The 17,126-nt window shown below is 36.2% G+C and overlaps 1 protein-coding gene across 7 annotated transcripts in view; it reads right to left on the bottom strand.

The window, feature by feature from the left end:
- LOC119558087 (moesin/ezrin/radixin homolog 1) overlaps nucleotides 1–17,126 on the bottom strand; it is a 29,806-nt gene that overhangs the window by 8,254 nt on the left and 4,426 nt on the right. For 2 of the 7 annotated variants that reach the window (XM_037871284.1, XM_037871292.1), the window contains exons 1-2: nucleotides 12,610–12,868; nucleotides 256–365 (exon numbers count right to left, since the gene is read on the bottom strand). In XM_037871284.1, coding sequence (XP_037727212.1) covers nucleotides 256–270 — 15 coding nt within the window. In that variant the 5' untranslated portion in view covers nucleotides 271–365; nucleotides 12,610–12,868. Of the gene's footprint in view, nucleotides 1–255; nucleotides 366–12,609; nucleotides 12,869–15,805; nucleotides 15,825–17,126 lie in introns of those variants that run through there. The other 5 variants (XM_037871290.1, XM_037871291.1, XM_037871285.1 and 2 more) reach the window with 3 other exon arrangements.

The raw sequence follows: 17,126 nt of genomic DNA, 5'->3' as shown, positions 1-17,126 counted from the left end.
ATAACTAAAGTTTAATGATTAACTATCGTCTTCTCTTGTCATATTCTAGTGAAGAGACTACAGTATTTCCTTTGCCATTTGAGCTTTATCAGTTTTTTTCTGAGAACCCAACAATATATGGTTACCATTTTAATGGAATATTTTGGGTTGGTTAAAATACTGACTTGTCATGTTAAGAACACCATGTGTTGGGAAAAACAATAAACTAATAACTCATCTATTATAATTCCCAAATTATTAAAGAGCTTTACTCACCGCTTTTGGAGACATTCTGAAGCTTCCTGTCTTTTCTTATCGATCGAAACGAAATGTTTTCTTCCTTGGGAATTTTTCGTCAAAACTCTTCGTTGTTTTTGTGCTGCAATCTGAAAAATAAATAAAAATATTTTATTAATAAATGTATTTCATAAATTAATAAACGAAAATAGTTAGCTCTGTTATGGAAAATCCAAAACGATTTAAGGCTCGACCAAATAAAAAAGATATTACTCAGTTCTTAAAGATAAATGGGTGATGAGTCGGTGAACAATGGTAGAACAATTTGAGATAAAAACTTGGCCCTCTGACAAATGAGAAAAGTATGAAAGTGTCATATCCTATTTTACACTTTATAAACTTTAAAAAACGTTATGCATGCGTTGTTTTAGTTGCAAATCGAAAGATCACGACGTGACTGAATACAATTTCTTGCAGAATTGGCACACTCAGTATAATTCCCGACCATATGTATATAATAGAAACAAAATAGAAAATATATCACAGCTTGACCATGTGGTTATATCTGGTATAGATTTATAAGTATTTATGATTTCACCTGGCACTCAGACAGCAAACTGCAGCAGACTACTACTAAAGCCACAAACAAAAAGATACAGATACACATCGGAGTCGTTAAATCAAAGACATATCCATATTTATTCAGCGTTAGTTACCCAATTAATAGATATAATGTATCCCAGCTGGACAACTTCCTAATGGCCAGACGGAAATGGTTGTGTTTATGGATGAGCAAGACTGAATCACCAGAATAAAAAGGCAACAGGTAATGTATTATTGTTTTCCAGCTAATAAACTAGTATGGATATCATTTTTCTTATAAGGTACTCCGATTACGGTGCTTTCTACAACAGATCCTACTAAATAACAAGTGTAATTAACGCAAACTGAACTACAAACCCTTGTTATGAAATTAGAAATCACAAATACTGGCTAAACGATCTTTGCCTTTGAAAATAAGTGTGTGTTTACATTTGATAATTTACTTTATCTTCGTTGTGCAACACTAAACACTTAAGGTCCGTCCAAGTTTTAAAGTTTGCTCTTCACAAATTTGTGAGCCATAATTTGGTTTTTAAAAGTGTTTGCTTCCCCTATTTGGTGTGCACTTGATATTAACATTAACAAACGGCTAAAATTCTATTTTAAGAGCATGGAAGGCTGTCGGCCACCCCAAATATGAATATCCAATTAAATTTGACACAATTGACTTTTGAACTGGTACTGTGGGCACCCGAGGAGGGGTCAGGGGGCAGTGGGTTCAGCGGTTCAGCAGTTCACGTGACAAGCCATGACGTCAATGGAATCGAAATAGTTTTGTGCTTTGGGTTCGCTTTTTGACTTTGACTTTGCCTTTTCCGCGTATCTTTGCTATGACGCTCGATATTTCTAGGGAAATGCAAATAAATAATCATTGGCTGCAAAAGATATTTGTTATTTCACCCTCTATATGGGGATTGTTTGATTTTGCTGTACATTTCGGTATCCAAAGTGGTATCAATAAGGGATACCCCCTAAATAAATATTAAACATTGGTTTCGATCAATTTAATTTCCAAAGTTAGGATATAAAGTTAATTTATACTTCTTTAAAGATACTATGCAATTTGTTATAATCGTATAATATCTGATCGTTAGTATGATATAATACGATTAAAATGAAACCCGAATTTTATTCTGCCAACTCTTTTTTGGTACAATTACTCCATTGTTCTGCCCTCGAACTCAGATCCCCAGATGGTCGTTATTAGTTTCCTAGGGTATCCCAAAGTCGATCCCTGGGGATCCCCCCTTCCCCTTTGGTTTTAAAAATAATATTCGAGTTGATGTGGTTCGGTTTGCACAAGTTATGACATCATGCCACATTTATTATCGCCACTGCGTGAACTTGAAGAGGGCTCCTCGAAAAAAAATGGAATGAGCTCATGGTTCTGTTTGGTTTTTTGTCAATGGGTCGGTTTTTTCTTCATTTTTTTTTAAGTTCTCTGCTAATCAACGGCCTCGAATTCCTTTGGCCTGATATCCGAATTCAGCGCAATCGTGTCGCCAAGTGAATCGAAATCGGTAATTAAGTGCATCCTGCCTCTTTTCTCCGGCTTTCAGACAATCTTTTTTTTTGCTTTCATGAATAAAAGCGTCACTTCCTCTGATTGTGATTTTATTTTATTTAATTTAGATTTTTTCAGCACTCTTGCTTGTTCACATCAGCATGGGTACACAAACTACAAACTACACACTACCTTTGATCGTTTGCCGCTGTGGCGGAAATGATTTGGCAAATTTATCTGTAATTTATACAGAAAAACATTTAAAACTTTAATTCGAATGCCGGTGTAACAGCCACATACACAGAGAGGAAAACTATCAAACAAAGCCTCAATTAGTTGAGATATGTATGCTTTTATGTGGCCAGTTTTTGACCTGGGGTAGTATTAATTGAAGTTTTATAGAAGCATTATCTAAGTTCTTTATTGCAGCACAAAGGTTTGACTTTATAAAGGATACAAATTAAATGTATTAAATATTTAAAAATGAATTAATCTTTTTCTACTCCACAGCTCTTGCGTTTTGTAATTATTATAATTTTGTTAATTAATGGACTTGCTGTCACTATTCTTCCTCTCTTCTCACAATCATTCAATTCATTCAGTTTACATAACTTCAGTTTCGCTTTTTGGAGACACCAGCAGCGAGATCGAGCCAGAGATTCCCCCTGGAGAGCTTTGTTTTGTTTATGTTTAATATCCATTAACTACATTAATGAGTCAAAGTAGAGACGGCAAAAATCACGTTTATTGTTTGACCAGCGGAACACAACCAACACACTTTATGAGAGGGAAAAACTGTTATTGCGCATGCGCAACGCATTTTAAAATCCATCAAATTAAATGGAGTCAAAAGAGGAAAAATGAGAAGTAAAAGCCCCACACTCCGCCCGCAACTCATCGCTTTTACTTTTCTTCACGTTCCTCCCAAAAACCCTCATAATAATGAGCTTTAAATAAAATTATGTCTGGCCCCCGTCCACTTTTAATTTCAACAATTATTTGTCTTTATTTTTAGGGTTTTTTTCTCTTTTGTTTTCATGGCGAGTTGATTTTTCCTACCCAATAATTAAAATGCGCAACCGAAGGCAATCAAGCGATCAGCCAAAGCAAACTGACCAAGTAAACTATATGGGATGTGTTTTATGAATGGAACCGGGCGGCAAAACAAAGCGAGTAAAAACAAACCGAAAAGCAGCAGGCAATCTTAATATCATTAGAATTTAGCTTGGCTTTTTGTTTTTTGTAGCATTTGTCCAGGTCCTCACAGCTGTTCATTAAAGGCTAAAACAGCTACAGCGAACAAATAGACCAGAGAACAAAGGTATTAATCAAGTTGGCGGCAGTTTTTCTTTTCAAAAAACAAAAGAAAAACATTTTAACCTGTGGAATAGCATATACCTCGCTTTTAAATAAAATAAAAGAACTATATTTTTACAATGCATTTGGCAAGATTTAAGTAAGTAATAACAGGTAAGTATATCAATCTAAGTTGGTTAACCGATACCCTGAAATCTCCCCATAAAATTTCTGATTAGCAATCAAAAGTTTATGGCACTGGGCTCTAAAAACTAATATACCCTTCTGACCAAAACTGAGAACCCGTCAACTTGACGTTCATTTTGCTTCCAGGGGAAAAAGAAAACAAAAATTTGAAAAATTAAATAACACAACAAAAAAAGACAGAAGACATACTAACAAATGTGACGATTTAATGAAGCAAATTAGGCTTAAATGTTCTAGATAGCAAAGAGCAAACAAAATCGCGCACGTAAAGAAAATATATGACAGCGGCGGAACAACAATAAAGGCACACATGGAAGTCCGCAGGGGGGAAATGATGGGAAGGGGGGCGGCGGAAAATGAGACACCTCACGAAGGGGAAATGAAAACATCAGCGATGCCACAATTAACTCGGCACGCAAATACATTAGTGATTCTCTCACACACGTTTCCCCCGGATTTGTCCCACTGTCCGTGCCCACGAGGCCCACTGTCCATGCCTTTCCGTCATGTCTGCTTTTTAGTTCCCTCTTTTTAGTTTTTTTTTTTTTTTAACTGCCAACTCACAAGAACAATTAGTTCTTTTGTGTCGGGGATTTATTTGCCAAAGTTTTTTATTGGGGATTATTAATGAAAGAATGACTTGGGTGTTTCAAACACGATTTACCAACACTGACATTTTTATGTACTTTGAATATTTTCAAAGTTTAACTCTTTTAAAAAAAAAAATAACCGGAACACTTAGTTGTTTTGCGTCGGGGATTTATTTGCTATGGTTTTTTATTAGAGATTATTAACGAAGGAATGACTAGGGTGTTTCCAAAACGGTTTACCAACACTGACATTTTTACGTACTTTTAATATTTTCAAAGTTTAACTCTTTTTAAATGAAAAAAATTAATTTTTATTGCAAAACTTGTTATTCGTAACACTATGAAACCTTGTTTTCACATATAAACTCGTGTTTTGAAAGACATAAGTCGAGTTATAAAGTTAACAACTCGACAGGTTCGAGGCAATGATACGGCTCAATGATTATCATCTACTGGATGATGTGTTTTTTCTACTCCTTGGGGCGAAGCTCCGTTATGCAACCACAAAACCCCCACCCACAATCGATAGATTGCCGTTAATTGTTTTTGTCAATTGTCAACGTACCGCATGCAAAACACACGCAAACAGATACATTGTTGGCCATTTGTTGGTTTATCTAGCTGACAAATTTGGCCCCCGATTTTTGTGGGGGAATTAGGGAAGCAGGCAGATGAGGCAGTCAATCAATGGAAAGTTTTTGTGAGAAGTAATTCACATACAGCACAATAATATATCCAAATGTGCTGGTGTGAGCGGGGTTACCCTGAAATTTTCATGTTATTTGAATCGATAATCTTAATTGGGTCAAATTACGTAAGGGAGCTAGCTTATCAGCACTGGCCGCCGAACGATACCAATTATATTGTGAGTGGACATTAAGCACGTTCTGGTGTTGGGAAATGTCATTGTTCAAACAATATAGAATTTGTTAAAAAATATAACTGGGTTTACAAACTATTATTTCTACTTCCAATTTTTAGCGATTGATTTCATATTTCCAGCATTAAAAAAAAATATCACAATAACGATTTGAACAAATATGCATTCCTAAATCCCCGATCGCAACTGTTTGGTTTTATTACCTTCCTTTAGTGCACAGATACAAAGTACGTGAGTTGTGTCGGATCGAAAGAAATTGGTTAATGACTTTCGGCTTCTGCCAAGGCAATCAAATCGAAGTGCACGATTTGTGCTCTTTGTCGTGTGTTTTACAACACGTAGAATAAATTGGTAAAAATGGTAATAAAATCAAGTTAATGTTGTCGCAGTCACTTCCGCCCGAGGTAACAACAACGACACATGGTGACCCAACAACGTTTACAATAAAATCATGTGCATATCTTATCTAACTTCACACACACACACACAAAACACACAGAGTCGCAGGGCAATTGGCCCAAAAATATTTTATTTGCCTCACCGAACAGGAAAAAAAAAAGGTAGACATAACAATGGGGGGAAATTAAGGGGGGAAGAGCAATTAGAAATTGGCAAATGGAGACCAAAAACGGAACCAACTCATGATAAAAGTTGGGGGATATCTTGTCATTAGCACAAAAAAAATAGTAACAAAATGATCACCCTGAAAAATCAGCAAATTGAATACCAGAACTCGGGACGTCAGACACAGACAATTTGGTCGCATGTTGACAAGACATCATCAGCAATATATCAACCCCATCGAATCGAAATTGATAAATAATAGATTGTTTGGCACATGCCCACAATCGAAAGGATTTCCCAATACTGAATTATTTTTCGGGTGCTTGCAGCGATACCATAAATGAGCTCACATTAAATGTTCATGGATTCTCAAATACTAGGTCGAATGCCTTTTAGCCCCGTTTCCCAACACTGGTTCTTTTACAAAACACAAATGTTTGAAATTATAAAAAGAGGACTGTTTCAGTTAAGCCAGATCTTTACAACTCTAGTATTAACAGGTATAAAAGCTTTTTAAAGAAACGTTTACCAACACTATGTCTCTCCAATAATAGTGTTTCACTATGAATGAATGGCAACACCAATAACCAAAATAGTTTCTAAAAATAAACAAATTACCCAATGTGAATTGTCCAGAACAAATTTAAAAATACCACAATTATCGGGTAACAAAACCAATAACACTGAGCACTTGGCATTCCGCAAGTTTTAAATGGGTTATTATTCATCACTAAATTCCCAAACTAGCAGTCAGAAAATAAACAAACCCCAGATAATGTTAGAAAAAATATAAAAACTAGTTACCAGGCAACTATTTTTAGAGATTCTTCGATGGGGGTACACACGTACTTGAACATGTACCTGAAATCAGGTACAGTCACCGCTGGAGTATGTAAACACGTTACTCATCCGCCCCGTCACTCGTACTTTTTTATTAGGCCAAAACTGCGCCCACTTGTTGCCCTGGGTTATTTACGGCTGTTTGCCATGGCTAATGCTTTCGTTTGCAGTTCGACAATTATTTGAAAGACAAAACGTTCGGCAATTGTCAAATAAATGGACAGAGGGGTTTCTTTTCTCGTTAAATTTTGTTCGGTTTTATTTTTTTTTCGCCATATAGAGATAGTGTGTTATGAAACGCTGACAATTTGCATGCACTGTGCGACGAGGCATGCTTTATGATGCAACCTACTGATAGAGAGGGGGACAGACAGGTGGATGGCTCCATCTGCCATTAGTTATTTTTATGTCCGTCGTCCGCATATTATTTGCAACTTATTTATGACTGACGGACGGTTAGGTTAGACAACGACGACAGCCTCGGCTTGGCTTGTTAGCTAATTTCATTCCATTTCATTTCAGTTTATTTCTGTTTATTTCGACTCTCAAACACACTCGTGCAAATATTGCTAACAATAGCGATAGCGCTAGCTCTAGAGCTATAGAGCTGTAGAGATGGAGACAGCCACTAAAGGCTGAGGAGTAAATAATATGCGTGACATTGGGTTTTGAGGTTATGCATACGTTAATGTGCAGCCCCAACTTCAATTGTTGTCTTGACTTTATTAGTTTGCCGACAATGAGATAAAAAAAAAAAATATCTAAGAAAAAGCTGATGATGAATGCATAGGAATTTCTAAACTCTTAGTCAGCCAAATTATTATAGACTGGATTAGTGAATCAAGTCCATAACTCAGTAATTTCTAAGCAAAGATTGTTTTTTATTTTGATTTCAAATGACTCACATTGCCAGCAAATGGGTTTTTTTAGCGACTTATTTATATAATACGGCGTTTTTGAGTGTTTTCCAACACTAGATTTAAAAAAATTTCTTTAAATTTCTGTTTTTTAAATTTGAAAACCTATCTACAGTTTAAGTTTTTTGGTAAACCATTCCTAACAAATTCCAACCTTATATCATTCTCTGAACTGCCAGAAATATATAAAAGTGGTTAAAATTTATAGTCCCCAAATTCCCCATTGACCAATATTTTCCCGATTGATTTATATGCAGTCAGCAAGGCACGGAGGAGAAAAAAAACCAACAACTCACAGGCCATTAACAAATAAGCGTTAATGAAAATGTGCACACAGGCAAACAGTCGCACTCAACATCACACACACAGCTGCCATTAAAACAACATTAAAAAGTAAAACAAACAGCCATGGCAACTAAATTTTTCTACTTTTTGTTTTCCAAGTCGCCGCTGGAGATGATTACATTTCGATAAAAAAACAAAAACAATACACCGAGGGGAGTGCGATAGAGACGGAAGATAGCTCAATGACAAGGTAAACACACACACACACACACTCTGTAAGAAAAAAACTCAGGTGACAATGCAGGTGTGCAGCAGTGTTGTAAAGAGCTAAGCTGCGGAAGTGTTGATTAATTGCCGCACATCCGTTGTTGGATAATCATCCTATACTACAAAATAATACATTTTTAGATTAGTTGTTTCTCAGTTTTGATCAAAGCAGAGAATAAGTTTGAGTTTTGTTTTAAAGCTCGTAATATAAAATTTAAAAAATTATATATTTTTTAAACTTTAATTTTAACAAACATAAAAATGTTTTACTTTTCGCATTCATTGGAGAAATTCAATTAGCCGTTTTTAATGTGTCTAACATTAGAATTATGGAAAGGCACAAAAAGTGCCACATTAACAACAATTAAATTATCAATGCCTCGCAAATTAAAAACAAATCCCAGCATTTTTATTTAGCATCTCTTGGACTCTTCTCTATTCACGTTTCGCAAAGAGGTCAAAATCTTGTTAAATTTATATATATATCCACCTTCATTTCTTTATTCTCAATTATTTTCAGTGCCCAAAAAATATTTACAATTGCCATACGAGATTCATTTATTTTTACTTCTCACTTATTTGCATTTTATTTTTACCCACACCTCGTTTCACCTTTAATTTTCCCTTAATAGGCTGCGTTTCTTGGTAAAATCTTGACACCACCTGATACCTGAGTCATAGAAATTTCAATCGGCGTTAAATTTAATTTGACGCAGTCCCACAACCGCACTTTTGCCTTGGTAGATTGAAAACGAGTGTGGTGGCAAAAACAATAACAAATCAGAGAGCAAAGCAAACAATCAATTGCACAATTAGTCATTTCTTCAATTAACAATTCACTATTTTTAACTGTGCGCCAGTCAATGATAATGCCGATGAGGATGACGATTACGAGGTTCACAACTATATGAGCATTTGGTGGTGAGCTCAGGTTATAACAATTTCAAAAAGGCAGGCAGCACATCAAGTTATTATCGTCGCTAACTCAAGCAGGTGCACAGAGAGAAAATACCAGATATTCGAGAGATTTAATGAAGGCCTGAAGGGTTGATATTACAAATGACTCCAGTAATATCCCCAGATTTTTCAAGCAATAATTATATGGCGATATATATATATATAGAAAAAATACCAGATATTTGAGAGATTCAATGAATGCGTAAAAGGCTTAATAATAAAACACCAGCAATAGGTAGTTTACATTTAAAAGAAAGCCAAATTAAGTAAGTAAAATAACATTAAATATGTCTATCACTTTAAATATATTTATATTTGATAGTGTTGTATAAGACTGCAATTTTTTCAGTGCACACCATGAGAAATTTATCGCATTAAAAAAAAGAAAAATATTTTACACCTTGAACTTTGACGCAACACGAAAGCGTCGCTGCCTCAGCCGACGTCGTCATTTAACTTGAAGCTTTGAAGCTCGAGTGCAATATGTCTGGCGATCTTTCAGGTATACCCCTGTATATATCCCCTCCCCCGCCCCCCTGCCACGCCTCCTTACCTTCGTCGTACGTGGAAACGTGCTCATACATACAACTCAACAACCAGACAAAAACCCTCGCACACAGGGGCACATGTAATTGAAGTATTCGAAAAACAGAAAAAAAAAAAGACATAATAAAAAACAAAAGACGACGAGGCATGAAAAGCGAAAGAAGCAGATGCTGCCTAAGCTTGTCTTTCAGTTTCTCGGATGTGTAGTGTGCATTTTGTGAACAGCGAAAAGAACATCACGAATACAAGGCGGTAAAGGGTTAAGAAGCCGAGATTACCCTATGAGCAAAAATCGATCTTATAATAAAAGAGTATCTGAAGGATGTGCGTAAGTACTTTGCAGATAAAGGCAGAAAAGGGTTAAGAAGCTGAGATTACCCCATGTGCAAAAACCTATCTTATAAGAAAAGTATCTTAAAGATAGACATTGACTACATTGCATAAAATGTCTGCGTTTGGATTTTAATGAATTGCCTAGAGATCTACATCTTTTTTGTTAGATATTTTTTAAAAGTATCTTCAAAACCTACTCATAAAAAATTCTAAAAATATTGTAAGCTATTCATCTACTTCCGACACCCCTTGTAAAGCGTGATCAACCTGTTCTTTTATTAATGGCTAATTTCGTTCCCCCCAACTTTTTGACATTTTCAGCATGGAATTCGTGCTAATGACAAATACAAACAGGAATTGTTTTTTCGGGTGAATAATGCAAATGAGGTAAAGTTATTGAAAATCAATGAAGCGTCATCAAATTGTTTTTAGAACTCTTCTCTCAACTTCTACTACTCAGTTAACTGACCTTCACAGTTGAGCGTAGAGAATTCTACCAATCAGTTAGTTTTTACTTGGGTGCGGCCACAAAATTAACAACTTTTGGAGGCTGAGAGACACAACAAAAGAAAGCTGCGGAATTTTAGCAATGCGGCCAACGATGGATGGCCAATGATCTCCGCACCTCCTCCCCCTCCACCGCCTCCCCCCACAAAAAAGCCAGCTAGACAACAAACAGCTTTTCCTCCATCACAAACTCAAATATACCGTGATCACTCAACAGGTGGCCTTTGGATTTCAGGTGGATTTACTAAACGAGTTTTGACTTTGGAGTCAACTATTCACAATGTAATTAGGCACTAAAGATACATGCTTCCCTTACAAATTGTCTAATGGGTTCATTTTACTAGGGGTTTCCTTTTATAAAAATGATTTTTAATGGAAATGGAGAATTACAATGGGCTTTCTTTATTAGAACTGATAAAATTAATTTTTAAAATTAAAATTCATACATATTGACCTCTAAAATACCATTAAAAATTATTTTAAAATTTCAACTACCCAGCGACGACTGTATCTCACTTTTTAAGCACGCGGTCAGCGTCAGGTGTAGATAAAAGTAAGCTTATGCACCTGATAAAACATTTAATTTATATACACAAACACACACACAGACATTGCAGAGAAAAGCAAAAGCAAACTCCACAAAAAATGGCTTAATAAAATGCTGAAAATGTACGTTAATATGCACTACTCTATCATTTGAGAAATTAAAAAGCGAATTTAAATGCATTGAGACACGCGCGCAAGTTGGCAGCGGCGCAGCTCAGCGATCGCATGCCATGGGCGTCCGTCCCCCCTTATCCGCCGACCCCCTTCCGGCGCCACAGAAATCCGACCCATAATAATTACGATTTGGATGGGCTTAAATCAACAGTTTAACCTGCATTTGTTTTACTTGGATATCTTAATTTTAACCCAAGAGCTCGTAACTATTTAAATTGTATCTATAAGGAATGAGAAACTAGTTATATTAAATGTGTGATATTTCTATTGGGTTTTTTTAAAGACTTTTAAAGTCTCTTTATATTAAACCAAGAACTCTGAACTATGTAAAATATATCTTTAAGGGATGAGAAACCATAGATATCAATTTGTATATATGATAAAACATAACTTTCATTTCGTTTGTATTGATTTCAAAGATCTTAATCCCTACCAAGTTGAATGCCTTTTAAGCTATTTCGTTGAGGCAACGAAAGCATTTGTTTGTTATTCCGAAACCATCATAATCGATTCGAATAATCGCCAATTATTTTGGCATCCCCATCGATTTCTTGGTAAAACCTTATGCAAGCGGAAGTTGTTCCCCGATCGACTTCCATTTTTCCACTAATTTGACATCGATTGTATTTCACGACAGTCCATATAAAGGCGGTTGGATCTTTTTCCTGTCGACTTTTCCGACTTTTCGCCATCGCCATCGCAAATAGCAGTTAGTTTCGGTTTTGGTCTGGGTTTTGGTCATTTACACTGTCCACCGGTCTTTCAACTTGTTTATGAGCAGGGTGCAAAAAGGGGCAGGGGGAACGAGGAGGTGTGAACCTGCTGCAGAGTGTGTGGCATTACAGTGAGCCCTCTCCTTTTGGCAGCCCTGCTAGCTCGAGTTTATAAAATCATGTAATATATCTTTAATTATATAAAATATATAATTAAAACATAATTTTGATGTTCCATAGATATAGACTCTTGATATGGTAATACATTTTACCTATAAAGATACTTATTTAAACCAGTTTCTAAGGAAAAAAGAATAATCCTAAAGAATTCGCGTCACTCCTTATATAATTTATTTGTCAGTGCGTTAGCTCCAGGCTCTCTGCTTCGACAATTTCGAGGGATCACTGTACTTGCTGACGCTTTTTCTGCTGGTCAGAGATTTTGCTGCTCCTCTGCGCTTTTGTTGCTGCCTTTTAGAAAGTATGTCAATTTAGAAAAGCCGTTGACTGTCCACCTCTGGTCACTCACACTGGCACACCGACACTCACACACCGACACTCACACAGGTAGGTGACACACACAGACACACTCACTCAATACAGGTGCGCTGCTTAACTTTAGTTTTAGACTTATGAAAATGTGTTTGAATGTTCGAATACCAACCGCAGTTTGTTTTTGCTTCTTCTTGCTATAAGATTCTTCTTCTGCTTCTTCTTCTTCTTCTTCTCGTTGGATCAACACTAAAGAACACACGAAAAAAAACGTCAAAAATTGCGGGAGCGACAAGGAGAGTGTTTCGTATCACAACAACAACAACAACAAGAAGAACATAACCAACAACATTAACAACAGCGGCACAACGCACACAACGGTAGACTGTAACTGCTGAGAGAGGGAAAAACGTCTGCTTGAAACGAGCGCGCCGTCGCGACTGTCTCAATTTTTTTGCAGCCGCGCTTAGCTGCTGCGTTGCTGCCGACGCCGGCGTCGCTGCCCTGCACAATGGGGCCAACAACCACACTTGTTGGTTCAAATAAATAAGTCACCGAGTTTTGTGTAACTTTATACCTACTTATCGAACCACTACATCACTTACACTGATAAAAAATTGAAGGCAAATTATTCTTTGACTTTATCGATTTCAGATGAAGTGCATTTGCATTTTCCAGTATCTATTTAACATTATTCAATATCGATACGTTAAACTATATGCGTAAATATAAATACTATTGTGACGACAGGGGTCACAATTTGCTCATAAGATATAGCAAAATTTGTCCTTTGAGCCCCTACAATTCTGTCCATAGCAAGGCTTAAAATGGGTTTTGACCAACAAAATGGTTGTTGGCCCCACAGTGCCTTGGAGCAAGTTTGGAGCTTACTCGCTCTCGCTCTTTTACCGCCTCTGCCTGCGTAAGCAAGTTGAGCAAAATTTTATAATAGCCCAGCAACAACGAAGAGGAGACTGCTTTAGCCGACTATTGGATACCCTACAAAAGAAGTAACACCCTACAGGAAAAACAAGAACTTCCCGAAAAACGAATATATCATATATTTATATTCTAATGAGAGAATAAATCGAAAATATTATATCAAAAAGCAACACCTTGCAGAACATTATAAACTTGGAAACATTTCAAAATATTTATTAACTACGCAATCAAAAAAAAAAACTAAATATTACTGACTGAATTGTTAGGACACAAAGCAATACTTATCTCAGTAGACCAAACATCAATAAAAGCACACAAAGAACACCAATAAGTCCAATAAAGCAACTCTGGAAGTACTTTCAACTCATATGATCAATTCAGGTCAGTTAGCTACAGGTAGGTTGTTGTTAAAAGAATAATGGTTGCATTGTTTTGCGGAATCGCTATTTATTGTTGCAATCTACGACTCTGACCCGCCTGGTAAACACTGCTTCCAAGATATAGTAAGCCGATCCCACGCAATAGAAATGAAAATAGAACTATAAACAGTGCTAAGAAGTTGGCAAACATCAAGTCAGAGCCAGTGGATCGTGTTCCCGAGAACCATGGTGTAACCGATATCAGACAGTCAAGACCTTGGGTCCAACATTCCGGTACTCGCAAACCGACATGCCACAACATATGTACGTACGAACGTACAGAATAGTGCGATATGAGCATATCGCCAATAACGAACTCGAGGGCTTAGCCAAGTACAGTGAACCCTGACGATGGGCGGTTTCCAGAACTTTTAGGATAATAAAGTATTACTTATAAGCTCCATATTGGTAACGAAAAGATATAAAGGAAAGCAATTGTTTCATATCTAACGATCATATTATACATTTTTAAAATAAAATTTTTTTTAATATGTACATAACCTAGATTTATTCCAGTTCTAAAAGCATTACAATTATTAAAATCAACCAATTTATTTACCATTGACGATAATCACCAACCAACATTTGTTCACGCAGACCACCCTAATTACCAGCAACCTTTATTAAAAAAAGCTATCCATTCTAGCATCTCCATTTTTGGGATATCAGCAATGCTCTCAGAACCAAAATTAGAACATTACGTAGTCCCCGAAACGCGAAACATGCTTGACACAAAAAAAAGAGTTTATCAACTTGAAAATTGATAAAAAAAAAAAAAGAAACAACAAAAGAAAACTGTACAAACATAAATTTCTGTTATCATTCTAGTTGGCGTAAGCAAAAAAAAAAAAGACAACTTAACCTACGTCCATAAATGATTCAAAAGAAATGTTCAGCGAAATTAAATGCACTTTAATCGAGACGGGTGTACAGGGTTTTGAAGTGTGGTAATCGAGAATAATCTTATCAATACTGATTGAAAGTAGAATAAGTGATATTAAGTACAATTTTTGAGTTCGCAAAAATGTTCAATAGATAAAGTTTTAAGAAAATGTATCTTAGAGATTTAATAAAAATAAATAGTATTAACTTATTTAAATAAAATTGCAGGAGGAATTACATCATATGCATGACAAATTTTATTTAGGGGCTAAAGAACTCCGTATCTGTATCTGTTTAAACTCATCCGAAAAGTAAAATAACAAACTGCTCAGAATTTGAATAAAACACGCCTAAATTCGTTAACTGATCAACAATGCGAAATGGCTGTGAACAACCCAGAATCTTTTCTCAGTCTACCAGTTTTAACAAAAGAGTCAACTCCTTGAGGGTTTTTTTCTTAATTTGTTATTTCCATTTTTCGAGCGCTCTTTCACTTTCAAAAGCACTTAAACAACACACAAAAAAGCAGCAGCGACGAGAAGAAGAAAAGTAAAAGCCCACGCAAAGTGTTGTGCAAGTGAAAAAGAGAAAGATAAGATACGAAAATGGTTAAATGGAGTGCGAGGGGAGGGGGTGGAGGAGAATGGGGCGGGGTCTGGAGGTCGCCGGCAGTAAAAGCACAATTAGCCAGAACTCAAACTGGAGTTTATCAACTAACAGATACTCTCTATGGCTAAAAAGGCAGCTAAAGCAAACTTCTACAAAAAAAAAACTGGCAAACATATTATGTTATAGATTGCAATTAGAAAAAGATACAATAAAGCTTTACAAATTTAAAAATTCTCATAGGTTCCGAGTTTTTTTTTCTAGACATCTTTAAGATTATCCGACCTAAGCTGCTATCTCAGAAATTAAGCCTACAACTCTTGAGGATCCCGAGATCGAGTTCTGGAACTCCTACTTAAAGTGACCCACTAAATATCTGCTCTGCTTCTCAGTTCTCCCCCTTTATCTTTATCTCTAGGTTTATCTCGCAGCATTCTCTTCTGACTCATTGCATTGATGAATTTCTCTCGCGTCGCTGCTTTTGGAAAATTGGGTGAAGGGCGGGTTAAAGTTACTCACTTGGAAAAATTAATGATTTATTAAAAAAAATTATAATGGTTTTCAGAGAAGTCTGTTCTCTAGGCACTAGGGCTCTCTCTCTGTGTTGTTTCAACACTCTTTCGGTCACTCTTTCTCTCCCTCCCACTCTTTTCTCTCTTTTTCAGCGTTGCTGCGAAGTGCACGTAGCAAAAGTCCGAAACAAAATGAGTAAGGCCAAAGCCAAATAAAACGAGGCAAAACGAAATGCAATCGGGTAGAAATAAAAGAGAGCGAGAGAGAATGCAAAGATGATCGGTAAACAAACAACAAAAATTTTAATTTTATGTGCGGTCAAAAAAAAAAAACAAGTCATGCGGCTTAACAACCAGTGTTGCCAATTATCGTTGGCCAAAAAGTTACGACTGCTAAAAGGTCGATCAAAACTAGCAAAGGCTAAAATATAAATTAAGATAGATAAGTCAAATCGGTTATGAAGCGGTTGTGAATCGGTTATAAAACGTTTTCTTAGGTTGTTCAATCAAAGGTCCTTTAAATGGTCACACTCTTTATTAATGTCACATTGAAATCAAGTGGCAATTTTATAAAAACGATTATGACGATCTTAAAATGGAAAATTCACTATGAGCAGCGAAAACTCGTTGACCAGGGGAGGGTTAAAGAGGGTCGCCATTCAAGATCGCGGAGCGTAACAAGTGTTAATTTGATCAGGTGGCAACACTGGAGAATTTGAAAGCAACGTTTTCCCCATTTCGTAATGATCTGCCCTCTCTCTCCTTTTCTCTTTCTCCACCTCCCTTGCTCTCTACGCGCTTAACTAGTCAACCATAACGAACACACAAACAACAACTCGTTTTGGTTAATTAACATAAAAAACGGTACAACAACAAAGCGCCGCACACTTGTTGCACCCAAAAAAACAACAAAAATCGGAGAGAAAAGTAAATAAAGTATGGAAAAATGAAAAGCCGACGCCTGAGCAAACACAAGAGAGAATTTCCAGAGAGAGCATTGAAGAAAGGGATAGAAAGAGAGTGAAAAAAAGAGACGGGGAGTTCCTTTCCTTTTATCGCAAAATTTCAAGTTCGCAGACAGCTAAAAAAAAATTACAAGAAAATTGCAAAAATAAGCGAATGCCTTTAGATACAGTAATGCCTCGCACAGAAGAATAATACATTAGTTTTCAAGGCAATGCCACTGTCAATACTTAAAGTATCTTGTATTTCCCACTTAAATATCCTGTTAATTTAAAATAATTACTTTATAAGTTACCAACTTATCGACTTATTTTAATCACTAGTAACCGATCAGGATCTTTTTTATGTATTTTTACATGTTTAAT

Source organism: Drosophila subpulchrella, chromosome X (assembly GCF_014743375.2).
Source record: "Drosophila subpulchrella strain 33 F10 #4 breed RU33 chromosome X, RU_Dsub_v1.1 Primary Assembly, whole genome shotgun sequence".
NCBI lineage: Eukaryota > Metazoa > Arthropoda > Insecta > Diptera > Drosophilidae > Drosophila > Drosophila subpulchrella.
This window is presented reverse-complemented; position numbering and strand designations above follow the sequence as displayed.